Genomic DNA, 14,863 nt, shown 5'->3' on the forward strand with positions numbered 1-14,863 from the left:
GTGAAGGTTAAAAACCATAAGATATAGCAGGAGAGGCTCCATTATATCAAGACACGAAGTTGAGAAAAATTGAAAGGGGCGTTGAGAATAACACAGACTGTATGTTCCAATTTCCAATTCTCTTTAATAGCAACGCCTAAAAATTAGCTTGCACATGACAAACATGCTCACACTCTACTATACCTAGCCCTGCATAACCCCCCCCCCCCCAGATAATTATTTGGGAGTAGTTGTGTAATAGCATCACGTTGTTGTTGTTGTTGATCCGGTAACTTCTACTACTGCTAGCTGCCAGTGACTGCTTATTAAGAAAAAGACAAATTCCTGCGGTTGTGACACTACATGTCCCAGGGTCCTGTGCAGCCTCTTACTGACAGTGCATGTCGGGACTTGTAGTTTCAGAACAAAAGGAGAAACATATTTTGCTTACACGCTAACATCCAGCACGGTGTCTTCTCTTTGTTCTGGCACATGTTGTAGAATGTTACAGAGTGAACAGTAAAGGATAGCGGCACACACGTAATATCATACAGACATTCCTAATTCTGTACCTCATCAGACTCTTCTCCTGTCACATGACTCCTCCCAGCATGCTCCAGGGGCAGTGTCATGGCAGCCTACTGATGCAGGAAAGCCGCACATGGGTACAGGTGAGAGATGGGCTGTCATACAACTAATCACATCCACACCTATAGTGACAGTACTTCTAGACGCACCACAGATACATACGACATATCTTCCCGTTTATATTCTTATATATAAGTATACAGCTTAGATACTATTTGACCAATAGCCTCCTAGTCTGTTTCCAATAATATATCCACATGGCAGATCTCTACAGATAATCTATTCTGCGATCATTGCTAGAACAGTCGGATCTATTAATCAGTTGTACAAACGAATCTCGTTATCACTTACTATAATTTTTGTTTATTCATACCCTATAAACAAATAAAATCTGACTACAGTTTTTGGCTATAGCCATCTTTTACTATTATAGTTTCTATATTTGTAACCACACAACATCAACCAATAAGAATATAGTTTGTGTATCTTCATAGGTAATAATAATAATAATAATAATAATGTGTTATTATTTATTTATTTATTTATTTATTTATTTAAATCCCCCTCCACTTGGCATTCCAAAACATTTTTTCTATATTTTGACTATACTAATGGTTTGGTACTTTCTGGCAAAAATTGTATATATTTGGATTGGCATAGCTTAGTGCCAACCCAGTTGTCTTGCTTGATTTTCCTAAATTATTCTTTAATTTGTGTTTATTTTCCACTTTTCCTGTTCGTTTCTGCTCTTGCTACACACACACACTTTACATTTTTTTTAGATCATTGTAGCCACACTCAGTAGTAGATTTTAGGATTTTTAAGCAATAACTTTTTTTAAGATATTGAGCAATAAAAGGATATATTTCTGTAACATTTGGTGGTTCCACAATTTTGAAACAATGATATGGAACATAATACCTGCCAATGCACACTGTCCTAATAATTTTGAAATCAACAAATTGGATGCATGATCTTTGTTTCATATTGAGATTTCATGTCACAAGTGTGCAAGCAAAACTATGACAAGGGTCTTACAGTGCTATCAATATAATCAATGCAAAAGTGATGATGGCCTTTCCATGCCCGGGTGCTATGCAAACGATCCTCTTTTATCGTCCTGACATCCCTAGGCCACTTTAACAAGGGTTCAGAATTCGTTTTTATTTGCACACATTTAAAAACAAAACCAAAACCCAGCCAAGAAATCGCCCCCACAACGTGTCCAGGTATGCACCTCACCCCATGTCAGGAACACCTCTTTAGGTACTCTTACAATAGTCAAATGCACCTAAAACTGGAACAACTATGTGACCTGAAGTTTGCTCAGGCCATAGAATCCAAATCATACTTCCTTTTGAGTACCGGTTAAACTAAAACATGCAGAGGAAACTATTCCCACTCACTCTTTCAATTTGGTTCAGTAAAAAAGTGAATTTTGGGAATAAAGTATTGTAAGTTAATGATTTGTGACTGTGTGGACCATAGGAAGCTGCAAGCATTGTTCTTGGAGCTTCCTACTGGTCCTCACCTCACACTCATTTTCAGTGGGCATTTTAGAATAGAATCAAGCAGCAATTCCACAGTTAACTGTTGTTACTACAGATTAGAAAGTCCCTGTAGTAGTTTACGATTGTGTTTTCCATCCAAGTTCCATTGTATCCAGTCAGTTGAACGCATGGATACTGAATCTTAAATGGAAGGGGACAAAAGATCACAGATCCTTAAAACACAATATTTACTCACACTGTTTTACAGTCAAATGATGCACCATAGGTTGTCCTATTTTTTTGCATCCATTGTCAGACATCCATTTAGGAATAAGTAAGTGTTGTTATTTTGTACTTTTGTGTTGCTAAGTTAAATACAATTCCAAATCTGAATATGGGACTCTGTAGAAAGTTGCCAATATTTACCCCCTGGATTTCATCCTACAAACAAATATAAAGCCTCATTTGTCTACCTCGAATGTCCTCGTTATGTTTAACTTGCAATTGTGTGATTTTTATTTTTAATTTGTATTTATGGAGTTTGTACTTGTATATTTGCTACTTCTAATTATACTTGTAATTTTTAATTGTATCATTTGTTATTATGTTTAATTTGCATTTGTGTGACCAGTATGCTGATTGTTCGGTGCTGCGGAATTTGTGACATCTTACAAATAAACAATAATGATGATTGAGCTTTGCAAGTTAACAATGTTTTTGCCCTATTTTATTTCACTTATTACACTGTTAAATATGAGAAGAGACAAGGAGGTGGTGGACATCATTTATTTATTTATTTATTAGTGCCACTAATTCCGCAGTGCTATACAGAGAACTCACTCATATCAGTCCCTGCCCCAATAGAGCTTACAGTCTAAATTCCCGAACACACCAACACACTAGGGTCGATTTGATAGCAGCCAAATAACATACTAGTATGTTTTTAGAGTGTGGGAAGAAACAGGAGCACATGGAGGAAACCCACACAAACAAGAGGAGAACATACAAACTCCACACATGGTCAGGAATCGATCTCATGACCCCAGTTCTGTGAGGCAGAAGTGCTAACCACTAAGCCACCTAGTGGTTTTTTATTTCTATACTTTAACTGCCCTTTTCAGACCATTATCCTTTAAAGTTCACATATTGGGCTACTGTCTTGGTTATCACAGTGAATTCTTTCTACTTCTACCTCCTTTCTTTGTCACATTCTCTCACATCTTATTTTGCTCCCTTTTTCTCCAGTTTTGAATTTCTCACCTAATAAAAATCTTCAATTTTCTTCTCATCTGGCTTTTTGTTTTATCCTCACATTTTACTCTATATTGTAGGGTGGTGTCACACGAAAACTTCACTCAGCAGTAAAACAGCTACGGAAACAGATCTTTATATTTTAGAGCATTTCCTGCTTTTGGTAGGAAAATTGCTACCCGAAAAGCCCTGTGAGATATCTAAGCATTTTTTTAAACAGCTGTTTTGTTCCTTATGTGACCTGTGCAGGAAAAATCACATAGGCTTCTCTAAAGCACTTCTTTTCCTTCAGTTGTTTTTTTTCTGGTCCCAAACACCTTGTAGCGCTTTAACAGCTGTTAGAGCAGAAAATCTGTTAGTTTGACACTATGTAGGTTAAAAAAAACCCACATTAATTTCAGTAAGACATAATTTACAAAAGGACTATGTACATTAATTATAATATATTTAATGGTTCAGATGTACAATAATTCAATGTTAATGTTGTTTCTATTTACATTATTTTTCAGGTTTCTCCGGATTATTATTAAGACACCGTCAAAGAGCATCCGGTTACTGACCTACGTTTTGCATTTTTCCCTTCTGTGCTGGTGCTCACTCTTCTTTCTGAATGTGGGCAGCTCTGGAACTAGATGTGCTCAGGGGCTTCCAAGCCACATCACAGAAACAGCAATATGAGGCCGAGGCAAATGCTGGTAAGAACAGCCCCTATAAATGTGAACTGGACTTATAACAATGTGTAGGACTTAAGTTAGTGACATATAACTAGAATATAGAAATGTGGTGTCTTTGTATTGTATAATGCACCCCTTCTGTAAAATAAAAGGATATTAGAATTCACTAAGGAGTTTATTATACAAAAGCACAAGACCGCAAGCTGAGTGCCTTTATAAAGGTCACGATAGCTTCTAATAGCCTTGTACTTTATTGTAGTATATTATAATCTTTGGTACTTTCTGACATGAATAAGGTATATCTAAGAATGACACCCTCAGGAATGAAATTATTTTTTATCATGCTCTAATCTCGCTGGTCACCACAGTGGGGACTTCAACATGGTATTAGACCCCAGGCTAGGCAGATTGCACCCACCCAGTAATAACACCTCTACGGCTAGATTTACTAAACTGTGGGTTTGAAAAATTGGAGATGTTGCCTATAGCAGCCAATCAGATTCTAGCTGTCATTTTGTAGAATGCACTAAATAAATGACAGCTAGAATCTGATTGGTTGCTACAGGCAACATCTCCACTTTTCCAAACCCGCAGTTTAGTAAATATACCCCCTAGTGTCCATCTTGAAACATTTAGGAAATTTGCATTTTTATTAAAAGAACACTCACTGGTTAGCTGATGGAGAGGCCAGACAAAACATCTTTTATTTCCCTCCACACAAAATTCTTGCATAAGTTTTTATAATTCTTGGACACCACCTTGTTCTCAAAACTGTTCAGCTCTAATGTGCTCCCATTTACCTGGACTGTTCACTGTTGAAATGCAAGTTTAAGTCAATCTCTAATCTTCTTAAGAAACACTCCCACTGACACAGTGTATTCAATGGCACTCTTCCCCCCTGGTCCAGGGTATGGGTTGATATTGAAACTGCATTCCTTTCCCTGACCTATATATATGCTTTGTTCTGGCTGCCAGCCACACTCTGTCCTGCTCTTATCCGGGAATTTACCTTTTGATTACTTGATAAAAGCAAAAGGAACCTCCACACAGATTCCCTACTGCTGTTATAAGCAGCAATACGATGTGAAGAAAAGTCTGCTCAAGTTGAATTATCCAGTTTATATTTTACTCTATTGGTATATGTAATTTCATTCTGGTCGTTCACATGAGCAGAGGGTGCTTCCCCTGGAGAATAAAGCCATATATTTGTCTGGACTTGCTGTAGTAAAGTATGTAACCTAGCTACAGCTCCCACTCCTTTGCTCCCCCTAGGAGGGAAGCTTTTTCTGGGCCTCTCTCAGTACACACTATTCTGGTCAAAGGTAAAACTAAGATTACAAGATTAGTTATTTTTCCTTCTCTGACCTACAGACTTCTCATGGATTTCTTATGGCGCACTTCCACCAATTTGTGCAAATAAAGTACTTTCATCAATCATTGCGTAATCTTCTAGACCACTCATTCCCTTTGAAAAAAAATTAGTAACCACTCCGCTAAGGCTCTTATCTCCGTTCTCTACAATCCTACTGAATATTTCTAGGGATCCACACGAGATAAAATGTGCAATCAGGATTCTAATTATGCTTTTATTCTGTATGTGTGTTCTGGCACACCTTCAATGTTCAGTGGTGTAGCTGAAACGTCTCTAATAAACACTTTTAGTCGAAAAAGTAATATAGAAGATTACAAAAAATACAGTAAAGTGTTTGCCTCAAATAGATTTTAGTTCTGTCTCCTTGTTATCAGCCTCACTTCAAGCTATCAGCCTGTGTAGACTCAAAAAAGTTCCATATACTGCTCTTTAATAGGTGCATTGTAGGGATGTACCCAAATCAAACCCTTGTTTTAGATGTATTAAATAATTTGAGTTCTGATAAGCTCTTGAAATGTTTATATGTAAATTCTATTAGCAACTCCCTTTATATCCTTACATGTTGGTTTAATGTTCAGAGCGGACTATGGGCTAGTAGTGGTGTAAAAAAACAAAACAGCTGTGTACAATGGAGGTGCTGGCTATGTGACATAAAAAAGATAAGAAAGTATTAGGGATATAATAATCATACACTGAGACTTGGGAATCCAGCTACAAAAGGTTGAGCAACATGCGCATTTTAAATCTGTTTAATCTGAACACTTATATTCACTCAAAGGTAGGCATACTTATTGCACGGAATAAGCAAACATAATGGAAATGTCCCTGCAGATATCACCATCATAGGTGGGGAATTGGCTACATCTCACTAAACTGACTGAGAGGAAGGTGGCCATATCCATATTTTATATCCATCTCAGACTCTAACGTAGGCTGTTTAGAGAGGGCTTGTGTTTGCAAATGTGTGATAACAAACCCAATGTTGTTGTCTTTAGTTGTTCGTATGAACTCACACTGGTTAGCCTGAGTGTCCTGCTGAATGCATCACAAATTCAAATTTTGGTAAGATAAATCGTGTATCTCAAACCTTTCTTGTGGCAAAAACACTGAATGTCTTGGAAACAGCGAGCAATGTAGAAGACTTAGGCTAGGTACACACCAAGGTGTTTTCATCCAATAATCGGGCAAATCAGCCAACGTTGTACTGTTTAATATTTCCTGACCAATCCACCTAATGATCATGTAGTGTGTATAAGTTTCCAATCGATCCAAGACCAAGTGCCAATAGTTCCTCAAACTGCGACTCGTTTGGGGGCGTGTGTATGTTAATTTCTGATGCCTGTACCAGTCCCACGTGGTGTGGTGTTCGCACATCGCTCATTTTGTAAATAGGTGCTTCTAGTGGTAAAGCAATAGCAGGTGTCTATTGCATTAATGCCTATAGCATATGTCTGCCAGTTTAATTATAAACCTTTGTCAGTGTAGTCTTATAACAAAGTTTTATTTATATGTGTATTGCTTATGTCTGCCTCCTTAATTATAGCTATGTGTCACTTGATTGCACACTCAATACACATTAATAAAAAGGTTACATATGTGTATTACATTTGTCTGCCTGCATAATTAAAAACATTTTTGTATATAACACACGTTCTATACAGTCTTGCAGTCTTCTTGCCACAGTGAGCAGTAAAAGAGCAGTTTCTTGTCGTTCTTCAAAAGTATCCATATTAGTAAAAATATTTTTTTGTTTTGCGGTTGAGAACGAACATACAATGTACACGTGCTAGCGAATGTATGAAGAAAACATGTTGCCTTCGCTTTTTTATGAGGTTTGGGGTGGTTACTATTGTACATGCTCTGCTCCTTATTTAAATTTCTTGGGGATATCGTTACATAGTCGTTTTAGTGCGTACAAATTTCTAATCTTTGCTCACGACAATATGGCAGGGAAAAATCGCTTCATGGACGATCGGTCTTATATTTATCGTCTAAAACATGACTAGTGTGTACGCATTGAATGGTCCGAGCGATCGGAACTTCAGTCAAAGGAAAAGTCATTGTAGATAACACGTTGGTCAGAAAATTCTTCAGTGTGTACCTTACCTTAGGTCTGCGAACATGATGAATAAAATGAGATATCAAACAGATGGCTTGTAGGGTTGTATAACATTCTAAACATAAGTGTTTTAAACAGTAATGGACATTTGTGTTCAAAACAAATCCAGTGATACACAGTTGGTCGTCTGGGTTATTGTATGTTGTTTTAGGCTTGGAAGAACTGCTTATTCATTTGTAGAAAACTCTTGCTCATGTTTGTGTGTTACATTATGTTTTCTTGTTAAAACTTTATAATAATTAATTTTTCTGATACTTTTCATTGTTTTCAAATTGGATTATACATTGCAGCCTCTAAATAGAGAAACATTGATCAATCAAGGCTTCTCTGCTTTCATATTCCACTGTGTGCTGATCAGTGAAAGGAGATAGATGGAAACATGTGTGCAAGCACTTTCTCAGCACCAGGTGACGTCAGCCAGGCCGCTAGAGGAGAGATTAAAGTATGATTTATGTCAAACTTTACAAAATGATTTACTGATCTGTGTATATATAGAAAAAAAGCCTTATATATGTTGCAAGCATCAATTTACTTTGGCTTTAGATGGGATTGGAAACATTAAGGAGAAATATGGCAAGACATTGAATGGCTGACAAAGGGAGTCAAAGAGTGATGCTCCTTAGTCTACTAACTAGGATATAAACTGGTTTAGTACTTATTACTCTGTGTTGTATAAATTATTATTGGCATGTTTGCTCCAAGCTGGTCAATAAATCCCTGAAGGCTAGAAAAACTGTATAAAATATAGTGCCATGGTGGGATTATTTAATACAATGATACACGTAGAACATTTGCAGAAGTCAATAACAGCCAATCAGATATTTGCTTTCATTAGTTTGACTAAACTGGACTATCAAAAACAGATTCTTCTTAATTACTATATGTCCAGTTTTTGTGATTATAGATGTCTAACTGCCAAATGTGCACATCAAAAAAAAATCTAGAAACAGTTTTTTCTTACATCAATGGTCCTGAAAGGATTGCGTTCGGGTTTTCTAGCTATTTGTTCTTCATATAGTTTGCATTAGGTTTGGAAGTGGTCCAGCAATACAGTGACACCCTTTAGAAGTGTTTTCAGGTGCAAATATGTGCACTTTTTTTTAAGTGTTGTATCATATATTTTGTCTCATGTGAATGAAGTTTAACAAAAGATGTCAAAATGTGTCAAAACTGATTACAATACAGCATGGAAATTCATTTCTGTTGCTATGTGGTCAACACAGGAAAAAACAGCATGTCTACACCAGTGAATGAATCCTTACAGGGGTCCATTATCTCTGTATCAAACCACACTGTATATTCTAAATAACATTGTGTCTGTTAAAAAAGGCAGCAACAACTTGTAATTAAAAACAAAATTAAAAGAGAGTGTTTTCTCACAAGTTAAACAAGAAAAGAAAGCCCTAGTTGGTGTGGCTAGCGCGCGTTGGTGGGCCCCAGCGGGTGGCTAGCGCGCGTTGGTGGGCCCCAGCGGGTGGCTAGCGCGCGTTGGTGGGCCCCAGCGGGTGGCTAGCGCGCGTTGCTGGGCCCCAGCGGGTGGCTAGCGCGCGTTGCTGAGCCCTAGCACTACCAAAGAGTACTTTTCACTTTAAAAAAGTGCCTTTCATTGTAGCAGGGTCACCCCATGGGGTCTTCTGAAGTCTCAAGATGAGACTCTTTTATTCAAGTAATTTGCATTTTTTTATATTCTGTATGTGTTTTTATGTTTTCATTAAAAAAATGTAAATATATATATAAAAAAAAATATTATTTTAAAATATAAAAAAATATAATATAATGGTATAATGGACAAGTGGTCTCAGGGACCCATATCATTTTACTTAGACTGGTGAGGTGGAAAAGTTGTCACTCTTGAAGTCCTAATCTATATAATTAGCCGAGCCCCTACAGCCAAAGACAGTCAGAAGAAGACCCATGTAGCTGAGTACAACCTAGAGAGAATTATGCAGACCTCAAGGACAGGAGAAGATAACTACATGTATGACAAAGGCTATTTTAATTTCCATAAGGCTCATGGTGGTTAGGGCTCAACGGAGTGTCTTCAGGTACTCCAATAGATTAATCTTACCATGATGACTACCCCCAGTCATTATCGACTGCTCATTAATTACTTTTACATGTAAGAATATATGCATGTAGGTTTAATGTGCGTGATCTTTTTATTAGGCTTCTTTCCATTTTAGTTTTAAAGAGCCACTTTCTGCAATGGAAATTCAGACAGCACACAAGAGAACTGACAATGTTTTTTTGCTAATTTTTTTTTCCCAGTAGAGAAAATGCATGATTGCACATTTAGGACTACGAAGCGTTGGCTTAGCAAGCAGACAAGTGCTGTATAGTGACAGCAGAGCAAAGAGTCCTGAAGTCCCCTCAAATTATTTTATGAGAACAATCATTATAAAATGAAAAGAGATAAAAATATAAAACCCTTGACTAACAAAGGAGCTAAATTTAAACTAGCATTTGACCATGCTTTCTCATACCGACTATCTAAACAATCATCAGCATTTATGAAATGTATCTGGTTAAGACAAATGAAAACCTGCTGTTAACATTTATTTCCATCTTATCTAGCATGTTCATTAGTCATTTTCTATAGCACAAAATATATAGTACAACTGGTTCAGGAGATTTTGTAATAGAAATGTTCAAGTGTATCAGATTGATATCAGTGTGAGTGTATAATGTTCCTTAAATTGTCATAGTTAAGTGGACATCATGCTTTTATTGGTGAACTTTGTAAATATGGGAATATGTGTCTCCAACTATACATGCAATGACTTGAATGGACAGTCTGGTCACTTAAGCCCTAAATGGTCCCAAATTGCTGTGTGAATATGCCAAAGCAAAGAGCAGTCCTGATGAATGTGATAAAATGATGATTGCCACTGCATTAATATCCATCAAGTTAATGACCTCTATTTGCCATTGTGTGCGGTCATCAGCTGGCAGCACTAACTTGGCCCTACTTGATTCATTCATATGACCTGAGTGTTTGGTGAATGGGACACACATCTAATCTGTCTATGTATGCACATCTTTAGAATTTATTTTATATTTGATCTTACCTGATCTTCTTTCTTCAAAGCTGTATTGTCTACTTGTGTACTACTTTCACTATAATTACCCAAGTTTTGGTTAGGGAGAGAGCGGAGCATTATAGTACCACATCCTCTCTGGATCCTGGAAGGGGACTGCTACATTCAGCCTTTCTCCCAGGTATTGTATTTAGTTTAACAGTCATTGGTTAAAACTGGAGCTGTGTGATATTTTTGGAGGGGTGTGTGAGTGGGAGGACTAATGAGAAGCCATTTTAAAAATTGCAAAGAGTCTGGAGTCTTGATTTAACTTACATTTGAAGTGTCTTTTCCCAGGTTGACAGGTGTGTCTGTAGTCAGAGCAAACAAGAGCAGCTAAGGGAGCTCCCTTTTAAAGGGAAGATGGGAGTGCTACCTGTCCATCAAGCTAGGGCTGTTGGAGGAGTGCCAGGTATAAAAAGCTGCTTGTTTCACTGTTCTGGGTGACCAATGCTAAAGAAGCTGACTGGTGGCTAGAGAGCTAGTCTCTGTTTATTTAGTGTTTAGGGTCACAAGAAACTGTGTGTAATATTTATATTGTCAAATACTTTTACCATCCTGACAATAAAACAAAGTAAAAAAAGTCAAGAAATTGTTTGCATGTATTTCACCAGAAGTGTGCTCTTGCCACTATGTATGTATATATAATTTTGGTTGGGTTTGGTGTACACGTTTGAATTACAAAAGGATAATCTCTGGTTTCTCTATTTACTTTTTGCCGGTCACCATGTCACTGAGCCTGCTATGTTTTGAAATATTCTGGAAAGAGAATCTGACATGCTTGAAATATTCCACTTTATTGTACGCATAAATTAGTTAATTAATGTAGTGGACGGTATTTTAACAATACTGCACTATTTGGACACCCTATCCCTCTCCATTTCCTTTTAGATTACTTCCAGAAACACTGTCTGGTACAATTGTGAATCAGCAGTCATCTGTACATTGGCAAGTGTTTGACAATCATAGACTACATCAGGGGTTGGCAACCTTTTTCTATCAGAGTGCCACCTAAAATCTAGTGAAGCCCAGGTGTGCCAGTTGGGTGTGATATATATATATATATATATATATATATATATATATATATATATATATATATCTCTATCTATATATACATACATAAATACATACAGGGCTGCCTAGAGAAATTCATGGCCCCAGTATAGCAACTCCATGTATCCCCCTTTATAGTCAAGCATAGAAAAAAAAATGTTGTGCCGCCGCATAGCAGCGGCGCAACATTTTTTTTGCCATGCAAGTGGTCGTACAATTGGGGGCGTGCAGTGCATCATTGGAGGCTTGTCTAGCAGGTGAAAAGCACCAGGCCACCCTCTTACAGAAAAATGCATTACTCACACATGCCCCCTTGCTCAGCAGCTTTGCAAACATATGTCCCCTCTGCCCACATGCTTTAATCACACTTGCCTCCCCTCTGCCCAGCACCTTTAGTCACACATGCCCCCTCTCCAGCACACCTTCTCACCTTATTCTCCACTGCACAGCATGGGAAGATATCCAGCAGCTCGCCGAGTACCATGTGACCACTGCAGTCACATGACCTGGCGTCTGAAGGTACCTGAGCTGAAGGGGATTTAGCTATTACCGATCCCCCCTGCACTCAATAAAAAAAATAAAAAAAAGTACTTTTAAAATAAAAAATGTATTTTCAAAGATAGATCTCCAGTGGGGACTCGGGCCACCAAGCAGGCCCGGGCAATTTGTAGCCGCCCTCTTCCCTCTCGGCTATATATAATATATATATATATATATATATATATATATATATATATATCTCATTTTATGAGGCTAATATCATATTAACAGTAAGGGACCAGCAAAAAAACGTTATGCCGCACAGTAGTGCCCCAGTTCACATCATACCTCATAATTGTGTCCCCAATTCATCTTATGCCTCATAGTTGTGCCCACAATTCATACTTTGCCACAGTTGCCCCCACAAATACATAGTATGCCACAGTTGCCCCCAGAAACACATAGTATGCCACAGTTGCCACCATAAATATATAGTATGCCACAGTTGCCCCCAGAAACACATAGTATGCCACAGTTGCCACCATAAATATATAGTATGCCACAGTTGCCCCCAGAAACACATAGTATGCCACAGTTGCCCCCAGAAACACATAGTATGCCACAGTTGGCCCCAGAAACACATAGTATGCCACAGTTGCCCCATAAATATATAGTATGCCACAGTTGCCCCATAAATATATAGTATGCCACAGTTGCCCCCAGAAACACATAGTATGCCACAGTTGCCCCCAGAAATACATAGCATGCCACAGTTGCCCCTACAAATACATAGTATGCCACAGTTGCCCCCACAAATACATAGTATGCTACAGTTGCCCCCACAAATACATAGCATGCCACAGTTGCCCCCACAAATACATAGTATGCCACAGTTGCCCCCACAAATACATAGTATGCCACAGTTGCCGCCACAAATACATAGTATGCCACAGTTGCCCCCAGAAACATATAGCAAGCCACAGTTGCCCCCAGAAATATATAGCATGCCACAGTTGCCCCCGCAAATACATAGTATGCCACAGTTGCCCCATAAATATATAGCATGCCACAGTTGCCCCCACAAATACATAGTATGCCACAGTTGCCCCCATAAATATATAGCATGCCACAGTTGCCCCCACAAATATATAGTATGCCACAGTTGCCCCCATAAATATATAGTATGCCACAGTTGCCCCCATAAATATATAGCATGCCACAGTTGCCCCTATAAATATATAGCATGCCACAGTTGCCCCCACAAATGCAAAGTATGCCAGGTATATGTGCCCCTCAATTTGCTGCCCTTACCTTTGTAGACTCGTCTTTCTGGAGAAACCTGGGAGCTGCTTCAGCAAAGCAGCCGATGATGGCCGAAACGGAGCTTCTGCGCATGCGCAGAAGCTCTGTTTCGGCCATCATCGGCTGCTTTGCTGAAGCAGCTTCAGCGTCGGCTTGCCAGACAAAAGTGGTCAGCGTGCCACATCTGGCACGCGTGCCGGGGGTTGCCGACCCCTGGACTACATGGACGATTAATTATTCCAAATATTGAGTTAAGCGCCAACTTGTATCTTTGCAACTTGTTTTCTATATATATATATATATATATATATATATATATATATATATATTATGATATAATATACATACATACATTCAAAGACACTTTATTAGTTCCACCTTTCTAGAACTGCCCCCAGAATTGCCTGAACTCTCAGAGGCATGGATGCAGTTTTGCGAGAATCTCTTGTTCCACCACAACCCAAAAATACTCTATGGGATCGAGACCTGGTGACTGTGGAGGACCATACATAGAGTACACTGAGCTCCTTGTCATGTTTGTGGAACCAGCTTGAGAAGGCTACTGGGCGTATTGGGTAATCCGTGGCCATAAAGGGATGCACAAGTAGGCTGTGACATTTAAACTGTCTTCAATTGGTGTAAGGGCCTAATGTGTATCAAGAAAACATTCCCCACACCATTGAACCACCAGCCTGCGCAGTGGACACAGGCAGAATGCACCCATGGATTTATGTCGTCTTTCCCATCTTCAGCTGTCCAGTTTTGGTGAGCCTGTGCACACTGTAGGTTCAGTTTCCTGTTCCTAGCTGACAGAAGAAGATCCTGGTGTGGTCTTCTGCTGCTGTAGCCCATCCACTTCATGGTTTGATGTGTTATGAATTCAGAGATGTATAATGTTTAGTTTTTTGTTTTTTAATAAAATTGGCCCATTGCTTTAAACTATGCTAAAAAGGTCTGCATCTTACGGAGAAGATATGGCATTTTCATATCTGTTATATATGTGTACCACTGTGCAATAGGTATGTGTTTTCAGACCTTGTACAATAAGACTGCTATTTTGTCACTAATGGGTTTTAGAGATTATACCAATGGTCAGTCAAAACAGTTGATTCATGGTATGACAGTGAGAATTAAAATTAGCAATTTTAAAATAATAATAATTTCTTTGCATGGTGGGATGGGATGTCCCCACATAGTTCAGTACTAAGTAGCTGCAGTAAAACTTGTGATCCATAGTCGCTCACATCTCAGATAAAACTGCTGTTCATCATTATCCTAAATGGCTTGAAGACATTCCTTTTTATAGTGCTATTTTTCAAGGCACACTACTCAAGCAGCGGTCAGGCAGGTATATGTGAATTATGGTTACACATTATTCCAGGGCTCTTGAGTTTGTCATAATGTTATATTTTCTGAACTGACCCTGGGGAATCTAATTTCGTTATAAAGTATTCCATTTTGGAGCAAATATGTGC

The 14,863-nt window shown here is 38.4% G+C and overlaps 1 protein-coding gene across 1 annotated transcript in view; it reads left to right on the plus strand.

Moving 5' to 3' along the window:
* The first annotated feature begins 544 nt into the window (after positions 1–544).
* The window catches only part of TTC27 (tetratricopeptide repeat domain 27), a 293,427-nt gene continuing 279,108 nt past the window's right edge, over positions 545–14,863 (plus strand). Inside the window, exons 1-2 of the mRNA XM_075203668.1 lie at positions 545–650; positions 3,818–4,003. Of these exons, the coding sequence (XP_075059769.1) occupies positions 3,919–4,003 (85 nt within the window). The 5' untranslated portion in view covers positions 545–650; positions 3,818–3,918. The remainder of the gene's footprint in view (positions 651–3,817; positions 4,004–14,863) is intronic.

This window comes from Mixophyes fleayi, chromosome 3, assembly GCF_038048845.1.
Source record: "Mixophyes fleayi isolate aMixFle1 chromosome 3, aMixFle1.hap1, whole genome shotgun sequence".
In the NCBI taxonomy this organism is placed as follows: domain Eukaryota; kingdom Metazoa; phylum Chordata; class Amphibia; order Anura; family Limnodynastidae; genus Mixophyes; species Mixophyes fleayi.